Source organism: Cavia porcellus, unplaced genomic scaffold (genome assembly GCF_034190915.1).
Source record: "Cavia porcellus strain 051 isolate PalLab524CR breed Dunkin Hartley unplaced genomic scaffold, mCavPor4.1 scaffold_23, whole genome shotgun sequence".
Lineage (NCBI taxonomy): Eukaryota > Metazoa > Chordata > Mammalia > Rodentia > Caviidae > Cavia > Cavia porcellus.
In genome coordinates, this window is record NW_026947506.1 from 7688289 (window position 1) to 7707997 (window position 19709).

At 54.9% G+C, this 19709-nt stretch overlaps 1 protein-coding gene across 3 annotated transcripts in view; it reads left to right on the forward strand.

The window, feature by feature from the left end:
- Nucleotides 1-16357, forward strand: part of Wdfy4 (WDFY family member 4) — a 216713-nt gene extending 200356 nt beyond the window's left edge. For 2 of the 3 annotated variants that reach the window (XM_013148615.3, XM_063233762.1), the window contains exons 54-62: nucleotides 423-635; nucleotides 2878-3025; nucleotides 4589-4773; nucleotides 5485-5643; nucleotides 8582-8761; nucleotides 9959-10141; nucleotides 11030-11114; nucleotides 15075-15186; nucleotides 15966-16357. In XM_013148615.3, coding sequence (XP_013004069.1) covers nucleotides 423-635; nucleotides 2878-3025; nucleotides 4589-4773; nucleotides 5485-5643; nucleotides 8582-8761; nucleotides 9959-10141; nucleotides 11030-11114; nucleotides 15075-15186; nucleotides 15966-16032 — 1332 coding nt within the window. In that variant the 3' untranslated portion in view covers nucleotides 16033-16357. The remainder of the gene's footprint in view (nucleotides 1-422; nucleotides 636-2877; nucleotides 3026-4588; nucleotides 4774-5484; nucleotides 5644-8581; nucleotides 8762-9958; nucleotides 10142-11029; nucleotides 11115-15074; nucleotides 15187-15965) is intronic. The other variant, XM_063233763.1, reaches the window with a different exon arrangement.
- Nucleotides 16358-19709: the final 3352 nt, after the last annotated feature.

Consider the following 19709-nt stretch of genomic DNA (forward strand, 5'->3'; position numbering starts at 1 on the left):
GACTGGTGACCTCAGCTCTCGACCATTCCGGAGTGTGCTCTGTGACATCTGCGACTGTGTCTCAATCTCCTGATGTTCACTGGCAGAACTGGGCTGCTGACCGCTGCATCAGAGCTCAGCAGGACCCAGGTCTCCTCCATGTCAGCGTCACCCCTGGAGCTGCCTGTGTGGACCTTCTGAGAAGCACAGCTGTTGTAGGAAGTGGACGAGCTGGGGTGCTGGGAGCAGTTAAATCCACTGACCATTTGGCAGATACAGGACTCGGGTGACCCCAGGCGGTTACCCCTCTGCCAGCTTGCTGCTAGGCAACCTTAGAGGCCATGAGTCACCTTTCCTGCCTGTGTGACACAGGTGTGCCATGCAGAGCGTGCACGGCCCCCTTGGCGGCCTGGGTTTTCACACACGCTGGGCTTTCATTCCAGGCTCTGGAGAGCGACTTCGTCAGCGCCCACCTCCACCACTGGATAGACCTCATCTTTGGGTACAAGCAGCAGGGGCCAGCCGCCGTGGAGGCAGTTAACACCTTCCACCCCTACTTCTACGGTGACAGGGTGAATCTCAGCAGCATCACTGACCCCCTGATCAAGAGCACCATCCTGGGGTTTGTCAGCAACTTTGGCCAGGTGCCCAAACAGGTAAGGCAGGCCGAGTCCTTGACTTGCTTCTCGGGAGAGCGCGTGCAGCATGGGCTTGTGGGAGCCAGAGGAGCAAGGGCATTCTGTCCTGGGGGAGGGAGGCCTGGAGGCACAGAACTGTCCTGTCCATCTCCCTGGGTCTCCAGTGTCAGGGCTTAGCCTCAGTTATCTGCTGGGGGTTATGAAGGTGATGATGGCAGGGAAGGCTGCATCCTCTGTGTCCTATGTGATGGACACCGCGATAAATCCATCTGGCTGGATTCTGTATCTAAATACCCGCCCTCCAAATTGTCATTCTCGGTGAGTTAAGACACACTGAGTGCTTGAAAGTGCGTGAAATCGGACTGGATCATCAATAAGTATCAGTTATTGGGATGATGGCATCTTTCGAACCTCCCACATGCTCCGGGCATAGGAGGGGCTGCATAGGAGGGGCTGCAGAAGTGGGATCAGCATGGACCCCGGGCAGCAGAAGAGCAGAGCTCTGGTCAATGGGGAGGTGGTTCCAAGATATGTGTCATATTGCCACTGGCCTGGGGACATCTTCCTCCCAATGAGATTACAGCTCTCGCCTGGGTCCTGGGCCCTGCTGGCTCTGGTTCCCATGGGCACAGTCACTCAGTACCAAGGGGCTGTGCATAGCCCGTGCTGCCATACTTGTGAGATCTCTGCCAGGGAGAGAGGGGCTTATTTAACCACCCCAGCCCCATGGATTCCCAAACTGTGGCTGTGTGTCTCCACAGCATCCTCTCTATCTGGCCGTACATGGCCTGGGGGTTTGCTCAGCCCCTGGTTAGGGACACAGGAGAAAAGCTGGGAGTGACTTAGAGGTCAGGGGTGCATCTGGTGTGGGTTTGCAGGGAGCTTTGCAAACAGGCCAGCATCTCAAGGAAGAGCATGGTAGCCTGATAGCTGTGTTTCTTGGATTTAAATATGCTTGCTAATATGAATAAAGCAGTAAAACAATTTAAAGTAATAGCCCACCACCCAGCAGGTCTGGTTTTATATTACACAGCCTCCTTCCATAAGCACAGATCTTTTTCTGTCACTGTGATTAAGGAATGCACACTTTAAATTGACTTTATGATATAGGTCTGTGTCCCATATCCAAAATACCCAGGATCTGAAGCTTTTCCTATTTCAAGTTTTTTTTTTTGAATTTGGAATATTTACATGGACCTTGCTGGTTCAGCATCCTTCCTCTCCAGTCCTGAGCTTTAAAGTGCTCCCGAAATCTTTCTCAGGGGATGTCAGTGTACAGGAACCCGGAGCCTTCCGAGTATTTCAGATGATGGGTTTCTGGATCAAGGGTGGCCAAGCTGTGTGAATGCTTACCCTGCTGCTCAGCATGACCACTGTTTCCAAGCAGCCATCAGATTGAGAGTTTCACACTGTCCTGTCTGAGCACAGGATCACAGCGCTTCCGGGCCACTCACTGTCCCACCCAAGGGCAGCGACACTTACACTGTCGTGGGGACCTGAGACTCAGCCTGTGGTCCCATGGGTGTTTTGTGAGGAAGAAAGTGCTCCTAGATGTTCACTACCATTTCTGTCTGAATCTAACACAGCCCAGTTCCGGATAGGTCAGCAGTTGATCAAGATCTGTAACTGAGAACAGCTGAGGTCGTGCTGAGACCTTGCACTTGAACCTGACCCCTGACTCTACCCAGTTCCCAGCTTGGTTCCTTCCACAGGGTCCCCAGCAGCTGCTTCCGAGTGGGAATAGAGGAGCCAGCGGGGAGGGCAGGTCAGACCAGAGCTGGGCCAGCAGGAGGGACTGAGCCAGGCCATGCAGCCTCACACCTGATGTGTGCCCAGCCGTGCAGAGATTTGGCCTTGGCTCTAGTTTGAGGGGAGAGATCTGGGGGAAATGAGAACAAGGCCATTGATGGGCTCCACCTGCTTGGGAACATTTGCACGGATGCAGTTGAAGAGCTCCATGCTGACACCTGGATGGATGAGCTTTTGCGTGGCTTGAAAGGAGAGAAGAAAACCAGAAGTTGCTCAAGTGCACGAAGGGTGCCCAGGATCTAGGCAGGGCAGGGACCCCAGCATACAGAAGGCGGCTCTCAGGGACTAGGCTTATTCTCTGGCTAGGTGGTGGGGGAGTGGGCCATTGGCAGGGGTAGCTGTCCTGGGCCCCAGAACTGTCATCAGCTTCGTTCCAGCTCTGTCCAGGGAAGCCTGGGGCAGTACCCAGGACAGGGCACCTGATGCCCATGTGCTGTGTGCACCTCTCCAGCTCTTTACCAAGCCCCACCCGGCCAGGAGCGCCACGGGGAAACCTCCATCCGGGAGGGACACGGCCACACCTGCCAGCCTGCCCAGCCACCCACAACCCTTCCTGCACAACCTGCAGTCACTGAAGCCCACCCAGGTCACTGTCAAAGGTGAGTGTCTGGCCCGTGCAGCTCCTCTGACGGTTCCAGGATGCGAACCAGCCAGGTGCTGGGCTCCGGCTTCAGATAAAAGTGTCTCCAAACACATCGGGCAGCTGGAAGCCTCTGCTCTGGAGGTGGCTGGGTGCTCTCAGTCAGATGGCTGTATGTCTGTCTGTCTGCCTCAAATACTCACATCCCACCCTACTATGTGCACACACTTACAAACCATGTTCCAGCAGCTTGGTGCAATGGTGCATGCCTGTAATCTCAGCATTCTGGGAGTCTGAGGCAGGCGGATTGCAAATTCAAATTGCTCCACCCTGAGCAATTTAAGGACTTAGCAAGACTCCATCTCGAAATAAAAAATTAAAAGGAGTTGAGGTTATAGCTCAAGTCCCAGTATAAAGGCACTGGGTTTAATCCCCAAGACTATGAAAAAAATCCACATGTTATCCTATCCTCTTCCCTGTCTGTCTCTGTCTCTGTCTCTGTCTCTGTCTCTGTCTCTGTCACACACACACACACACACACACACACACACACACACACACACACAGCCTTCCTTCCAAAGCTAGACAGAAGTCCCAAGTGTCCTGAGGTAAGGGTGCAACCTCTGCCCCTTGGGCACTGCTGCTGCTCGTACCCACATGGGCCTGCAGCCCGTGGTTGACAGCGTGTGCCTGGGCAGAAGGCAATGGGGAGTCCCAGCCTAACTGCCTTCCAACTGTGGTGGTGGAGGATCAAGAAAAGCGAGTTCTCCAGTCTCCCCTGCGCTGGCAGTGGCAGCACCAGGGGAAGGAAGGCAGCGTGAAGAGTGGGGGAGCAGCCTCAGTGTCCTCTGATAGAGGTGCACACCGAGGGGCCCGTTACCTCCACTCCACAGGGGGGGCCAGGGCAGCAGGGTTGGAGCAATGTGCCCAGGATAAGCAAGTTGGGAGCAGACTGTTGAGCAGCAGATCCTAGCTCTGGGCCATCCTTGGGCTGGGCCAGGGGCTTCTTGTTGGATCAGAGTTGTGTCACCAGCCTGGGGCTCCTCCCGGGAAGGGCAGGGAGGACAGAATCCCCCGTATTATCTTGTGTTATCTGCCTCTCCAGGCAGCTGGGCTCTTCTCCTGTGTACTGGTCAGCTTTCCCAGCATTGAGACAAAATACCTGACACCCACAATTTAAAGCAGGAGAGGTTTAATGTGGCTTATGGCTTCAGAGGGTTCAATCCACGGTCATGCAGCTCCAAGGCGGAAACATGGTGGACGGTGTAGGAAGCAGGGAGCAGGGGACAGAGATGGTCCCAAAGGTCACACCCTGTGACTACTCCTCCTAGTCAGGTCCTCCCTCCTAAAAACACACCTGAGCCATGAGCTGGGTGATGGGTTCACCCATGGATGAGGCTGGCACCCCCACAGTCAGTTACCTCTCCAGGTGTCTCCAAATGCAGTCAAGCTGAGGGTCACCTGTACCTTTGCTTACAAGGCTTTGGTCAGGGGGCACCCAAGGAGAGGCCTTAGTTTGTGGCATTGGCTCCTCCTCAGCTGCAGTCGGCCTCAGAGTTCCCCCATACTGACTGGGGGGCAGATATGTTCCTTTTCTCTCTAGGGTCGGAGTCTCCCAAGGGGGCCATTGGTCACATCATCGCCACCGAGAAGAACATCCTGGCGGTAGAGAAGAACAAGGTGCTGCTGCCTCCCGCCTGGAGCAGGATTTTCAGCTGGGGCTTTGACGACTTCAGCTGCTGCCTGGGGACCTATGGCTCCGACAAGGTGAGAAGCCACAGCCTCCCTCCTGCTGACCGCAGGGGTTGGGGGACAAGGTTGTGTCCCTGCCTAGGAGACAGAGACTCCTGGGGGCCCTCAAAGACCCTCTCTGATCAAGACCTTACCCCCTGCCTCACGGCATGGGGCTTGCAGCCTGGCTGTGCACAGGGCCACCTCCAGAGGGGGTCCGGCCAGCCGTGTGGCTACCTGGAGCTCATGTGGACGCTCACGCCATCTCTGTGGAAAGTCAGGGACTTCTGCTGTCCTGGGCAGTGTGTGGGCTTAGAATTGTGCTGATAAGATTCAGCTGCCCCAGTGTGGGCACTGAACCGCAGCTCTGGGCTCTTTGTCTCTGCCTTGTCCCCAGACACCACCCGTCACATCAAATGGATTCCTGACCCTCCGCACTCCCGCCCCCAGCCTGGCTTTCCAGCTGAGTCGATGTGGCTATCTCCCTACAGTACCCCTCCTGAACTCTGTCCCCCCTACCCTGGGCTGCGCTGCTGCCCCTGGTGCTCATGGGATTTCCACACCCTGGGTTACTGTTGTGTGTCTCCCACCAATGAGGACGAAGCTGCCCCTCCAGAGTGGCCTGGATTTGTTACCTGGGCCTGAACGCAGGTCCCAAGGCACCCAGCCTCACCAGTGTCCCCATCGCTCTGTCCTGGTTTCCTGGGCTCTGCTGGCCCTGCTCCAGCGCCTGTCCCTTCTGCACAGGTCCTGATGACCTTCGAGAATCTGGCTGACTGGGGCCATTGTCTGTGTGCCGTGTGTCCAGCGCCCACAGTGATTGTCACTTCTGGGGTCAACGCCGTAGTGTGTGTGTGGGAGCTCAGTGTCGTCAAAGGCCGCCCGAGAGGTCTGCATCTCCAGCAGGTGGGTGATCCAGCAGGGGACCCTGCAGGTGTGGACACTGAGCAGGTGCAGGACCCCCAGCCAGTCTGTGCCCTCGGCAGGTGCAGTGCCTAGAGCAGGTGTGTCCCCTTGGCCCTGGATGTGGATGGTGCTGATCACATCTGGCTTCCTGCTCCATGAGGGTCCCGACTTCCTCAGGAGCAAGGAGCACAGTGGGGACCAGCATGGCCTCATCTGTCACTCTAGGGAGGTCCACAGCCCAGTGTGAGTTGCAGCAAGGCGATTTCTCCTTACATGAGCAAACTGGGGCTCAAGGTGGCCGAGGCCCCCTTGGGTCTGGGCTCTCTCTTTGTCGGTCCCACAGCCTCTCCGTGTGTGAACTTGCCTCTGACACCCTTGGGGACACTTCCTGCATAGAGCACGAGTCATATTCATGTCAGAGTTTCACTCTGGAGAGCCCCAAAGTAGCAAAAACCAGAACAGGTCCTGCGACATTCACCCTGCCCAGTCCCCCAAACTACCCATGCTTCCTGATGAGGGATGACACTGGGTTTTTCTGGGTGACTCTGAAGTCACCCTGGAGCCTGTGTTGTCCCCTGCTGCCCCACCAGGCACAGGTGGTGAGAAAGAAACAGGAATCAAAGGTCACTGCTGATGCCATTGTGAGTCATCTGGGGACAGTGAGCAGGTCCACCCTGACCTGGTGCTGGCCTTGGGCACAGCAGGTGACCACCCCACGGCTACACCGAGGCCCCACTTAGCACCATAAGATGCACCATAAAAGCCCTGGGATTGACGTGGAAAGAACACAGTTTATCATCCTCTTCTGGCTCCAAATCAAGAGAAACAAGTATTGGGAAACCCATATGCTCATATTTTCTAGGCAAAGTTTACACTTTCTCCAGTAAAGGCTGATGTGGACTTGGGGAGCCCCCAAATCACTGGTTGCTCAGTGACCAGGGTCCACTCCTGAGCTACAGACAGAGAAGCATGTCAGGATGAAGTATTTTCATGAACAGCCTTAAAAGTGGTTTCTCTTTCAAGACATTACAGCATGCAAAAGAAATTTCTAATTCACCTTGAAGACAGTGCTCTACAATTCCTATGGAAAACTTTTTGCTTTTGCTCACCCCCCCATATACATATTTATACCTCTCCGACCCTTGTGTAAATATTTTGATTTCATTTTCTCCCCGCCTATCAAATTATTTTCACATTTCCACAGCTGCTATAATTTACATTTCAATTGTTCCAGATTATTACATTTTTCATAAAATTACATTTCTATTGTTTTGTTATGTCAGTGCACCATGGTTTAATAAACCATTTCTTCCAAAACTAGACAATTAAGTTATTTCCAAGTTTTAGCTCTTTTCAACAGGGCTGCGGGCTCACCGTGAGCTGATGTCCTTGTGATAAGTTTTAAGGAGTACAGTGGCTGGGTAGTGACATGAGGTTTTCCAGGACGGTCCCGCAGCTTTCTGGTGCCACCGACTATTCATTAAGAGAGCCCATTTCTGCACAGCACAACCCACAAGGGGCGTTATTTGCAGAAGTCCGTGTGCTCTTTTCTTTTGGCTGCTTTAGTGAGGTATATGATGATACACTGAAGTCCCTTTAGTTGGCCTAGTGAGAAGTATTATTCTGGAAATACAGAGAAGCCCCTTGGTTTAAATTTGCTGCACATTGCCTTGATTTCTTCTGCCCGTCCAGGCCCTGGGTGCTGGGCACCTCCTGATGCCCATGTCTCCAGCCTTGGGACCCTAGGTGGGCAGTGCGCTGCCTTGGGCCCTGGAACACATGGGCTGACTTGGTCAGCACTGGGCTCTGAGCTGCTGTCTGAATCCCAGCCTTCCACCCAGTCCCTGTCCCCATCCTTGTCCCCTGGGGTCAGGGCTGTAGTGCATTCCGGGAAGAGGATCAGGAAGCTCCTGCTGAGCCCCGCCCTCCGCTGCTCAGCTAGGCAGTTTCCATGCTCCTAGGATGCCCTGCGCCTCGGCTATGGGCCATGTCCAGAAACCTCCTGTGGCCATCTGATTGGTGTCGTGTTAGGATCCACTGAGGGAAACTGGGAGCCTGCGGTGGGACTGTTAATTGCTGTAACCTGGCAAAGTGATAGCTTGGAAAAATGGTGCTCGGCCTCACTGACCAAGTGAGTGAGCCAGGGTCTCTGCCTGAGGGGCAGAACTCCCCGCAAAAGCCTGGCCGGGGTGCATGGAGCATACCTGGTGCCCAGGGGTTGATGGGCTTGGCGAGCACAGGGGTCCTCAGGCAGGCTTTCTTGCCTCTCTGGGGTACCTGGAATGGAGTCTTTGCCATCACCAGCAGTGGAGGCCCCCAGGTTCTCCGGCCTGACCTGTACACAGAGCTGTTGTGCGCTCCCCCCCCACCACAGCCCCACTGAGGGCCAAGAGAAAGCTGAATCGCTACTGGACATGAACTCCAACCCGCTGGACTTGGATGATCTGAGGGTGACCTGACTTCCCCACCTCCTTCCTGGTTTAGTTCAGAGCCCAGGCCTGGGTTTGCCACCACATGATAACCATGGGCTTAGCACGCATGGAGCCCCTCAGGGTCTGTGAAGGTGCAGACTGGGGGTGGAGTCTGAGACTGTGTTTCCCAAGACCCGGATGCTGTGGGGCAGCAGGGCCAGACCTTGAGTGACTGCTGTGCGGTTCCAGCCAGTGTAGGGAACACAGGGGTTCAGAGGCTGCTGGCCTCTGGTTGGAGTGTCACCGAGGGACTCCTGAGTCTCCCTAGCTGAGCCTCCCCCAAGGAATAGAGCTGGCCCCTGGGCCAGCTAAGGGCTGACCCATGGACTGGGCTCTGGAGCCACTGAATCACAGGTCAGCCTGAGTCTCTGGTGCTGGTGACTGGGAGTGGAAGGAGAGAGAAGGGTGAGGAGTCAGCCGGGGTGGACAGTCCCTCTCACAGCCCTTGGGTCTTCATCCTGTCCCAGGCCCTGTATGGACACACCCAGGCTGTCACATGCCTGGCAGCATCAGTGACCTTCAGCCTCCTGGTGAGCGGCTCTCAGGACCGCACCTGCATCCTGTGGGACTTGGACCGCCTGGTGCACGTGGCACGCCTCCCTGCCCACCGAGAGGGCATCTCAGCCATCGCCATTAGCGACGTCTCGGTAAGGTTCCAGTTCCTCCATGTCTATGTGCCTTCATTATGGCCTGGTAGGCAGTACCCTGGGGAAAACACTGGGCCAGAGAGGGTGTGGGAGATGCCTGTGTGTGGTCCATTAGCTACGGATGAGCCTGTGTAGATTTAGTTTCTGCCTCTTCCCTGTCCTCCCGTGCTGACCTGAGGCACTGGGACACCAGGGACAGAAGCTCCACCTTTGGTAAGGGGCCTGCTGGGCGTGGCTACAGTTCCAACTGGTGGGCCTGGGCGGTGGAGAATGTGGACAGAGGCTCATGGAAGTCAGTGTGCCTGAAAATGGCTCAGCAGGCCGGCTTGACTACAGGGTGAATGTCCGATGGGTGGACAGAGGATGACCGGGAGTGGGTGGTAGGTGGGTGCATGGATGGGTGAGGGATGACAGATGGATGAGTAGGTGGGTGGGTGAGTGGATGGGTGCGTAAGGCATAGGTGTGTAAATAGTTGAATGTGTGGTTTCATTTGTGTCTGGATAAATGGATGAGCGGAAGGATGGGTGGATGGTGATGGTTGGGGATGGATGGTTAGGTGAGCAGACATGTTGGGGGAGAGAGCCCATGAAACCCAGAATGAATGGTGTCCCTAGACCCCAGAGAACCACTGTAAATTGTGATGCCAGACCGGGTGCAGGTCTGCAGAGGTGTGTCGGATGATCCCTGGCCTCAGTCAGATGATCCCTAACAATTTGGGAAATGTCACAGTGAAGCACAGCTTGAGGCAGGGCATGGAGCATACGCTGTCTCTTCTGTGGTTTAGCATGGCCCCAGCTGGTGATGAGGCCACCACTCCAGGGGATACAGGACAGACAGGACGTGGGGAGCAGAGGCTCTGGATGTGAATATTTCGGGAGATGCAGTAGGGCATTTCCTCTCTGCGATCTCTTGCTGGCCAGCGTCACATAGGCTCTGAGCCTCTGTGCCCTGACCTCTACCAGATGGATCCCAAGATCTCTTCACAGGGTCCACTGGCCAGCCATGTGTAGATTTGATGTCCAGAGCCAGGATTGCTTTGCGATGAATTTGTGAAGAATTTGTGTGAGTGAGCTAGTGTCTTAGAGGGTCTCAGGGTACCCTGACTGGCACCCCTGGTTGAGTTGCTTAGTTTACCAACTGGGTGTCTGAGAAATAGACCGAGGGACCACTGGTGACCCCAACTCTCACTGCTGCAGGGCACCATTGTCTCCTGTGCGGGTGCCCACTTGTCCCTGTGGGACGTGAACGGACAACCCCTGGCCAGCATCACCACAGCCTGGGGCCTGGAAGGAGCCATAACCTGCTGCTGCATGGTGGAGGGGCCAGCAGGGGACCCGAGCCACGTCGTCGTCACTGGGAGTCAAGACGGCATGGTGCGGGTAGGTGTGTGCTGGGCGGAGTGGGGCGTGGCCTTACAAGAAGTGTGTTCGCCTTCCTTTCGCCCATAAATAAAGGGGTGAATAAAGGGAAAGGCAAAGCTTCCTGGCAAAAAGCAAAATGGAATTATATAGATGACATTATTTGCATATAATAAAATAAAAACTGTTACGAAGGTGTGAATGTTGAATGGTCAAATTTAGTAGATTATAGCTCAGAGGTGAAGAGAAATATGCGTGACACTTCTCCAACCCAGCTTGCCCGTCCACCCATCCATCCACTAATCTATCTGCCACCTATCCACATGTCTCTCCATCCATCCACCTGTCCTTCTCTTTGTCCACCCTTCTGTCCATCATCCACCCACCCACCAAACCTGCACCTGCTGACCCCAGGCTCTGTGCTAACCCTTCCCACAGAGCACTGCAGATGCGCAGCAGTGAGGCCCGAGGACGAGGAAAACCCCTGCTCCAGGGGCTGGAACGTGATGGGGGTCGCGAAGTGCAGGCTGGGTCAGCCAGAGGAGCCCTGTGCAGTCTGAGCCCCCAGTGAGAGCCAGACACAGACAACCTGGTGGCCAGGGTGGCACATTGGGGCCACGTGGCACTAGCTCAGGAGCATGGTGCCAAGCTGGTTGCAGAGTCTGCACAGGGCAGGTGATGGGGGAGGGAGGAAGAGGGACTTAGGGACCCTGGGATGGGTGTGGACCCTTCAAGGCTCCCACTGTGACCTAACCAGGCCAGAGCTGGAGCCCTGAGCAGGCTTTTGTTGATGATAAATATTGTGCCCATAGCTTCTCTCAGGTCACCCCAGGTATGAGAAGAGGTGTCACTCCAGCCTGCAGACACAATCCTGTCCCCAGCCCGTGACATGTTCTCTTTTCTGGACAGATTTGGAAGACTGAAGATGTAAAGATGTCTGTTCCTGGGCAGGCAGCCACAGAGGAGCCCTGCATGCAGCCGCCCAGCCCCAGAGGTACCTGCCCTGCCCTATGCAGCCCTCCTCTCCTCCTGCCCCTGCCCTGTCCCACCAGGGCTGCAGAGCTCAGGGGAGCGTGGAGGCCATCGGGATGGCCACCAGGTGTGGAGACAGTGGGAGGACAGTCTGTACTGCAAGTTCCTGGTGACATGCCAACCAATGTAGAGATGCCCTGGAGAGTCCTGACCCCAGCCCGGTAGAGACTGTGACCCTGGGTGTTCCTTGGCCATGTAGATGGAGGTGTGGTAGGTGTCAGGGGTGCCTGAGCTTCAGGAGGGAGCCCCATGCTTCCCTAGATTGCAGAAGTTGTTCCTTCCCAGCCACCTGCCACATGCTGACTGTACCTGGCAGGCTCCCCATGGCAAGGTCCTCGAGGTGGTCCTGGGGATCACTTGCCTGAGCTTCACCAGGGACCATGTTAGATGTGTGGGTTTCCATCCCATTACTCAGCACATCCCCCTGAAAAAGCCTGTGAGGTGTTAGAATTGATACAGCTTGAGATTCGGGGTGCCCCAAAATAAGAGAACCACTGCCATATGACCAAAACCCACTCTGGGTGATGGCAGATAAGACTCACTTGAGAAAACCTGGTTCATCTTCATGGTCACTATCAGCCACACAGCTGTCATCTGGCCTCTCCACTGGGAACACAGATCCATATTCAGTGTCACTGCTGCCCAGTGCCCCTGGCCACCTCACCTCCTGTGGCACAGACACCTTCTCTCTCAGCTCTATCTTGACCAGAACAAAGATCTCTTCCATGGGTCTCATGATCCAAGGAAATGAGATCATGACATGAGAGTTCAGAGAGAGAGAGAGAGAGAGAGAGAGAGAGAGAGAGAGAGAGAGACACAGACAGACAGAGACAGAGAGAGAGAGAGAGACAGAGTTCTCCTGTCACCCAAGGCTTCCCATCTGTGTGTTCCACCTCCCAGAGCTGTGATCACCCCCACAAGAGCATTTCCCAGCTCCTGAGGGCACCCTCAGAAAAGAGAAGCCACTTTCAGTGTGTTGACCTCTACCACATGGTGCACACCTCTTTGATTTACCTGACTATTCACTCATCGCTTATAGCCTGTCCTAGGCTCTATTCTGGGACCTTTTCTTTCATCCAGGGACCCGTGTCACAGTCTAGGCTGACCCAGGACACTAACTCACAAAGACCTAGAACCAGACCCTGGTCCTGGTTTCTCTGGTGGACATAAAGACCATGAGGAACCATCTCATGCCATCCCATGCCATCCCATGCCATCCCATCCCATCCCATCCCATCCCATCCCATCCCATCCCATCCCATTCCATTCTATCATATCCTATCCATCTCAGTTGAGACAAGAGAAAATTTAGCCTGTGCAGTCTCAGGAACTCAGTACTTCTTTGGAGAACAAAGGTTAAAGTCCTTTCCCTAAATTAATGCACTGGGGAGATGCCCCCAGCCTGGTTAGAATATGGTTATGTAATACATCTGCATGAGACCATGTGCCATCATGGCCTGTGTACCACTTACCCATTTCTGAAGCCCTACTGAAGTCCAATAAGCATAAGCATTAGCTTAGCCCATGATGGATGGATGGATGGATGGATGGATGGATGGATGGATGGATAAATGGGTGGATGGATGGATAGATGGATTGGTAGATGGGTGGATGGGTGGATAGATGAGTGGATGGATGGATAGATGGGTGGATGGATGGATAGATTGGTGGATGGATGGATAGATGGGTGGATAGATGGGTGGATGGTTGGATAGATTGGTGGATGGATGGATAGATGGGCGGATGAATGGATGGATGGATGGATGGATGGATAGATGCATGGATGAGTGGATAGATGGATGGATAGATGAGTTGACAGATGGATAGATGAGTGGATGGATGGATAGATGTGTGAATGGATAGATGGATGGATAGCTGGATGGAGAGATGGATAAATGGATGAATAGATGGATGGATGGATAGATGGATAGATGGGTGGATGGATGGATAGATGGGTCAATGGATGAATGAATGGATGGATTTATGGATGGATGTATGGATGGATAGATGGGTGAATGGATGAATAAGTAGGTGGATGGATAGATACATGGAAGGATGGATATATGGATGGATGGGTGGATGGGTGGATGGATAGATGGGTGGATGGATGGATGGATGGAGGGATGGATGGATAGATAGATGGATAGATGTATGTATGTATGTGTGTATGTATGTATGTATATATGGATGGGTACATTGGTGGATGGATAGATGGATAGATAGGTGGATGGAGGGATGGATGGATGGATGGATAGATGAATGGATGAGGGGATGGAAAGAAAGATAAAGAAAAGTCATGTTGGAGCCATTCCATTGGTTCTGAACAAGCCCACGCCTCCTCTGTTCAGCATCAGCACGGTGATGAGATTGGGTTCACTGGCCAGGAGCCTGGTGAATATGTGGGAAATACAGCTTAAAAGCCAGCTCTGTCTCAGCACCTTGCCTGGCCCTGGTGTCCCTCTGTCAAGTGGAGACATTTTCTCTACTGCTTGTCTCACAGAATCCTGATGACAGGAAAGTAACAGGTGCAGCTCAGAACATGCTCCACAGTGCAGTTCATCACTGTCATGTTTGTACATGGCTAAGAGTGTCTTCTCCTTGAGCGTAGCAGCTGACGGCATTAGGGAAAATATTAGACAGTTTCGGGTCGACAAGGAGTCCCCGCTCTGCTCCTTCATCTGTGCTGTTTCCACTCAGGTTACCATTCCCCGGGCACACCGACAGCCAAGTGTGCCAGTAATTCAGGGAAGGGCAGGATGAAAGGGCACGAAGGCCGGGGATCAGAAAAGAGAATCACAGGGGGCCACAGTTTAGAGTCAACAAATCTGTGTGAAGATTTGCACCAGAACGTGCTGCAGATCTCTCATAAGGGAGCACGATGTTCTCATAACATCGCTCAAAACTGTTTTGTTGGGAAGGGATCAGGATTGAGCCTAACACATGGATATTTGCCATGTCCTCCTAGCCATGCATTACTGCATCCCCTCGAATGTCTTAAGGGGCCCTAAAGGAGAGCTCTGATGATCCTGAGGATATTGAATTTATGGGCAAATGTAATCTCATTTCTGCCTGGAATTGATTTATTTGTCATCTGCAGCAAGGACCCACCCAGATAGGTACAGGTTATGTCAGAAATCACCCCCTCACTTTGGACTCAACCCAGTACACAAAAAGCGCTCAGGAACACTTGTTTGGATTTGTGGAGGAACTTGAAAATGCCTGCTTCTAATTTAGGATGGTTCCCCCTGTTGAACCTCCTCCACACACACTCCCTGGGTACGGCCTGGCTGCACACCTCAGCGGCCACCCCAGGACAGCTGGGGCCACAGCAGCTCTCCGGCCTATGCCCAGCTGCTGCTTTTCCTCGTCCCACCCTTCACGTCGAAGGAATTACTGTCCATCCCCAAATGCAGTCATTAAGATGAGTGAAGTAACAATCATTGAGTTATATTTTCTGAAAAAACGTTCTCAGCATTTAATTATTGGTTGTGGCGTGTGAGGATTTAGATAAGTTGATAATGCCGACTTTATGCAATTTATTTTTACTAGGCAATTATGGGCTGCATTACATCCTGGCAGCAAGGTATTGTGGGGCATCTTATTAAGCATAAAGCCAGTAAACACTGATGAACAATTTTGCTGAACTAGGCACGCAATTTTGAAGGCAATAATACACAAATCCAATTTGGTGCACAATGGATCCGCGGCCCGTCAGCACATGTAACTATCACAGCCTGCAAATTAAATTGGGACGGCCCTCTTTGCAGCAGCACAGGCCAAGATTAAATATATTTTCCCCCTCAATTTAGCAAGTTGCTGACCACAAATATAAATACGTGTGTATGTGTCAGTGTGGACGCGTGTGGGCTTGTGTGTGAAGGCACCCGGGTGTCCTAACTGTTCCTTCGCACGCTCCCCACAGGTCACAAGTGGCAGAAGAATCTCGCCCTGTGCAGGGAGCTGGACGTCAGCCTCGCTCTGACAGGAAAGCCCAGCAAGGCCAGCCCTGCAGTGACAGCTCTGGCAGTGTCTAGGTGAGCACAGCCTGGTGCCTCAGGTCTCCAGCAGAGGGCGCTGGGCCACCCCGGGAAAGACCACCAGGCCCAGGAAGGCCATGGCAGGGCAGGCAGGGAGGAGGCTTGGGCTGCAGGGGTGCGGCCCCTGGTGCCAGTAGGAAACGGTTTTGTTTATTGTGTGGTCATCGTTCTCTGTGCATTTTCTGAGTGCTGGGGATCGAACTGAGGGCCTTTCCACTGAGCTACAGTCTCAGCCCTTTTTATGTTGAGACAGGGTCTTTGCAAGTCATGAAACGGCCCACACTGGACTTGAACTTTCCACCCTCTACCTCAGCCTCCCATGAGTGCTGAGATCACCGCTGTGTCCCACCACTCACAGCTGGTTCTCGTGGTTTTTAACTCACACTCTGCTTCCCTTCTTCCTGAACAGAGGAATCCAGAACACAGAGGTCTATCGATAGTTTTGAGATTTCTTTTCCTGAGTTCCACCGCCAATGGTGACACCTGGTTCCATCTCATTCTGTGCTAACAGAACCTGCTTTTGAGGCTCTGCACTAATTAGAGCAGGCTCCGTCAGGTGGCACAGTGACCCGAGGGGTGCTTCCCACAGCGGGCTCGCTGTGCGAGCTGGAAGCTTCTCTTCCTCCTCCTTGTCTGCAAGGACTGAGTGCTGCCCCCAGTACGGGGAGCAGCACGGGGCTCCTGATGCCCACCTGGGTGGGTGGGCAGCTGGCAGGCTGGCTGGACGCCCTGAAACCACTGCCGCCTCCCACACTGGCCTCCCTTCTTCTCCCCAGGAACCAGTCCAAGCTCCTGGTCGGCGACGAGAAGGGGAGAATATTCTGCTGGTCCACAGATGCGTAGGCTGCCACGGGGGACCTTGTGTGGCATGTGGTGTGGCCTTGTGTGGCACCGGGCAGTGGAAATGCTCGGTGCCTTCGGGAGCCTCCCCTCCCCAGGGTGCTGGAGGAAGGGGCCTCGACCACGCAGTGCTCTGGGCCCCAGACCACCCCTGTGGCCATGGGAGGACTAGAGACAGGCTATGAAGACCCTTCACGCTGGACGCCGACCTGCAGGTGACAAGCTCCGCAGGAAATGCACACAACTCTGCTGCTGCACTGAGAAAGGGGATCAGTCGCTGGAAACTCAGGGTGTGTTTCATTAAAGTGACTGTTTCCCAGTGCCAGAACTTGGCTTGCGGTCCTCTCTCTCTCCTCTCCTCTGGTGTCTCCATCTCCGCCGTGGCCGGGCCAGAGAGCTCAGGAGTCAGGAGAGTCGTCCAGCGCTGGCGGAGGGCAGTTGGGCTGAGGTGCAGCCACGCTCAGGCCTGCAGGGCTACCAGGGCTGCCCTCTCAGGGAGCCCAAGCAAGCAGCTGACCTGGACCTGTACTGGCTGTGACCTCAGAAGTCTGTGCTTGGAGGACTTCTGCTTCCCGCCTGCATCCCAGGCAGATGGGACACTCACCTGTGCCCTCTGAAGTTCAGGCGTTCTAGGGCAGGCTACCCTCTGGCCAGGCCTTGGGTGTCCATGGCCTTAGGCCAGGCTCAATCTAAAGTCCCCTCTCCACACCTAGACAATCAGAACCGGGAGGGACATTCGCCCGCTTCTCTGATAAAACCACATGGGGGCTGGGGAGGGGAGGCCCCTCACTTCAGCCTGCCTCGCCCCAGGCCTCTCTTCCAGGGCCCGAGCAGGAATACGAACCTCCCCATAACCGTGGCTATCCCCAAACCGTTCAGCCCGGGCCTAGGGACGAGATGGCGGGAGAGTGAGCGTGGTGTTGTGAGGCCCTTGCGGGGCAAATGCATCCTGAACTAGGCGTCCTCTGCACAGAGGAAGATGGGTGGAGCCCCTCCTGGGCTGGGGCACCCCGCCCTGGCTGGGCAGTGCTGTCGTTGACCCTGGGCCAAGGGCCGCCCCACCTGCCCTCTGTCTGTGCGCGCTATTATCCCACAGCCATTTGCAGTCCCCAGTCAGTCTGCCACTGCATCGAGGCCCATAAATTTAAGAGCAGACAGCACCATTCCCCGGGAAGGACAAGCGCAGGCCGTAAATATCAGGGCTGGGGTCATCTTTCAAAACACAGTTCACGACGTTCACCAAGGCTGAGAGCTCCCCTGGCCAGAGGGCCCTCTCCATTCACTCCACAAACGTTTTGGCCTTCATTTGCTGTGCCCTGTGGGAAGCTGGGGCGATGAGGTGGGGTCTTCTTCTTGGAGTTCAGGGGCCATAAAGTCATGAGGGCCCTTGGGAGATGTCTCACACCCCAGGGTGGGGGCACAGGGGGCTGTCGTAGACTGCCATAGACCGGAGGGCTTAGGTGACAAAAGTGTGTTTTCCCTCGGTCCTGGAGGCTGAAGTCCGAGACCCAGGTGCAGCAGCACAGTTTGCCCTGAGCCTCTCTCCTTAGCCTGCAGACCCCGTCCTCTCTCGGGGTCCTGACAGGGTGCAGCCTCTGAGCGTATCTGCAGACACACCCCAGGATAGAGGTCTGGCTCTGGCTCCCAGCTGCAGCCCCTGGTTCCATCCAAGATGGTAGAAACCACAATGCCGGGCGGTGTAGACTCTGTGTCCCTGCTGTGAGGACATCAGGAACAGGAGGTGAGGTGACAAAGAGATGCTAGTCCCTGCCACCCGCCCAGGTGCTGCAGCTCAGGCAGATGGCTTGGGAGGAGCCTCTGAACCCTCGGCCTGTGTGCCACCCCCTTGCACCTGCTCCATTCTGAGCTGGCCAGCAGCACCACCCTCCACAATGATTTCCTAGCCACAGTGATACCAATTCTGCCCTGGCTGTGCAGCTACCAGCCCCGTGCTGGCCCCACCAGCAGCGCCACCACCCCGGTTCCCAGGAAGTCCCAGGTCCATTGCCTCTGCATACCCTGAACACGACCCCTTCATTCCAGAAGTCACCGGGGCTCTCTAGCTCCAGGAGTGGGCAGTGTCACTTTGTGGTGGACACTTTTTGTCCTTTATACAGGATAACAAAAACTGTGAGAGTACAAGACCTCGTCAGGCAGGCACTGGAGTCCTGAGGGGTGACATCACCGTGCAGGGTCCCCTAAGGTGCAAGCTGTGTCTCACACTTATGAGCAAGGCCGTCACGGTCTGGGGAAACTCAGTGTCCCCAGGGGCTGGTGTCTGAATATAAGTCTGGCCACCCTGCCCCTGGGACCCTGTTGGACATGGGGCCTGGGGTTTAAGGCACAAGGGCTCCAAGTGCCACCCCGAGTCCTGGCTTCCCTGAGGTGCAGCCTCTGTAAGCCACTGCCTTGTCCTCCAGGTCCCACAGGGAGAGCTCAGTCCCCGGAGGTGACAGCAGTGTTGCCACAGCCAGAGCCTGGGCCGAGAACCCAGATCTGCAGAGAAGAAACACAAGACCGGATTGGTCCGCCGAGACGCAGGCAGGCAGGGCATTCTGAAGAGGGGTCAGCACGTGACATGAAAATCCAGACCGAATCTGTTTTGCATCAAAGCAAATCTCTGTGAGCCCAAATCAGATTTGCCTCAGTCAGTCCTTGGGAACGCATCCTACGTTTGATCAGGGTGTGTCTCTAAGTGTGTGTGTACATGTGTGTCTGAGTGTGCGTGTGTGTCTGTGAGCATGAGAGTGTGTATATGGATGTGTACATGTATGGGGACCTGTCCTTGTGTGTGTGCACACTTGTGTCCCTGTGCTAGAGCGTGTTTTCTGAGCACCTTCTCACCCTCAGGCAGCAGCAGGTCCCTCCTCTCCACACCGCCCCTTCCCAGGTTCCCAGAGGCTCAGGTCCTGCACCAAGGTCTCTGTTTCCCTTGCCTCAGACCCTCCCCTGCCTCTCCCCAAAAGGCCAAAGGTGACTTGGGCAGGGAGGGCTGAGCCCTATGCTGAGCTGAACTGACTTCCCTGCAGATGCTCAGTGACAGCAGCGTGGGGAGGTGGCCTTGGCCATCCTGTGAAGCCCTCACTGGACCTGAGATGGGCCAGCTGTGCACAGCCTCTGTTATGCAGGGCGGTGGATGGTGACAGTCCCAGCTATGCAGATGGGGACAACCAGCCTCTGAGCTTCTGCACAGATGACCCTTGGGGCCCCAGGGTCCTGAATTGGAGGTTTTGGGGGCAGGCAGAGCTGGGGGTATCTCCTGTATGGGCAGTGCCCCTAATTACTTGATCTGCATACTTTGGAGAGGCTCAGGGACAGTGGAATCTGTCACCTCCTACTTCATTCTTTGGTGGCTGTCCCAGGAGTGGGTGTTATGGGACTGGCCTGGGATCCTTTTAGTTTACAACCCCTGCCCTGTGCCTCATGGGAGACCCAGGGCTGGGGGAGGGTACAGAAGCCCCTGTCCTGCTAATGGGGCGGGCAGGGCACCTCTTTGAGTGATTGCGTGGTTTTCTCAGCATTGGCAGGGGGCTTCCTGCCTGGAGCCCCACGCCCATCAAAGTTACCCTGGTGATTTGCTGGGCACTTTCCCCTTTAGGTGCCAGGGTACAAGGATGGGCAGGAATCCTCTCCTCTTGGGACTTCACTCTCTGGAAGGCAGATGGCAAAAGTGAGAGGGT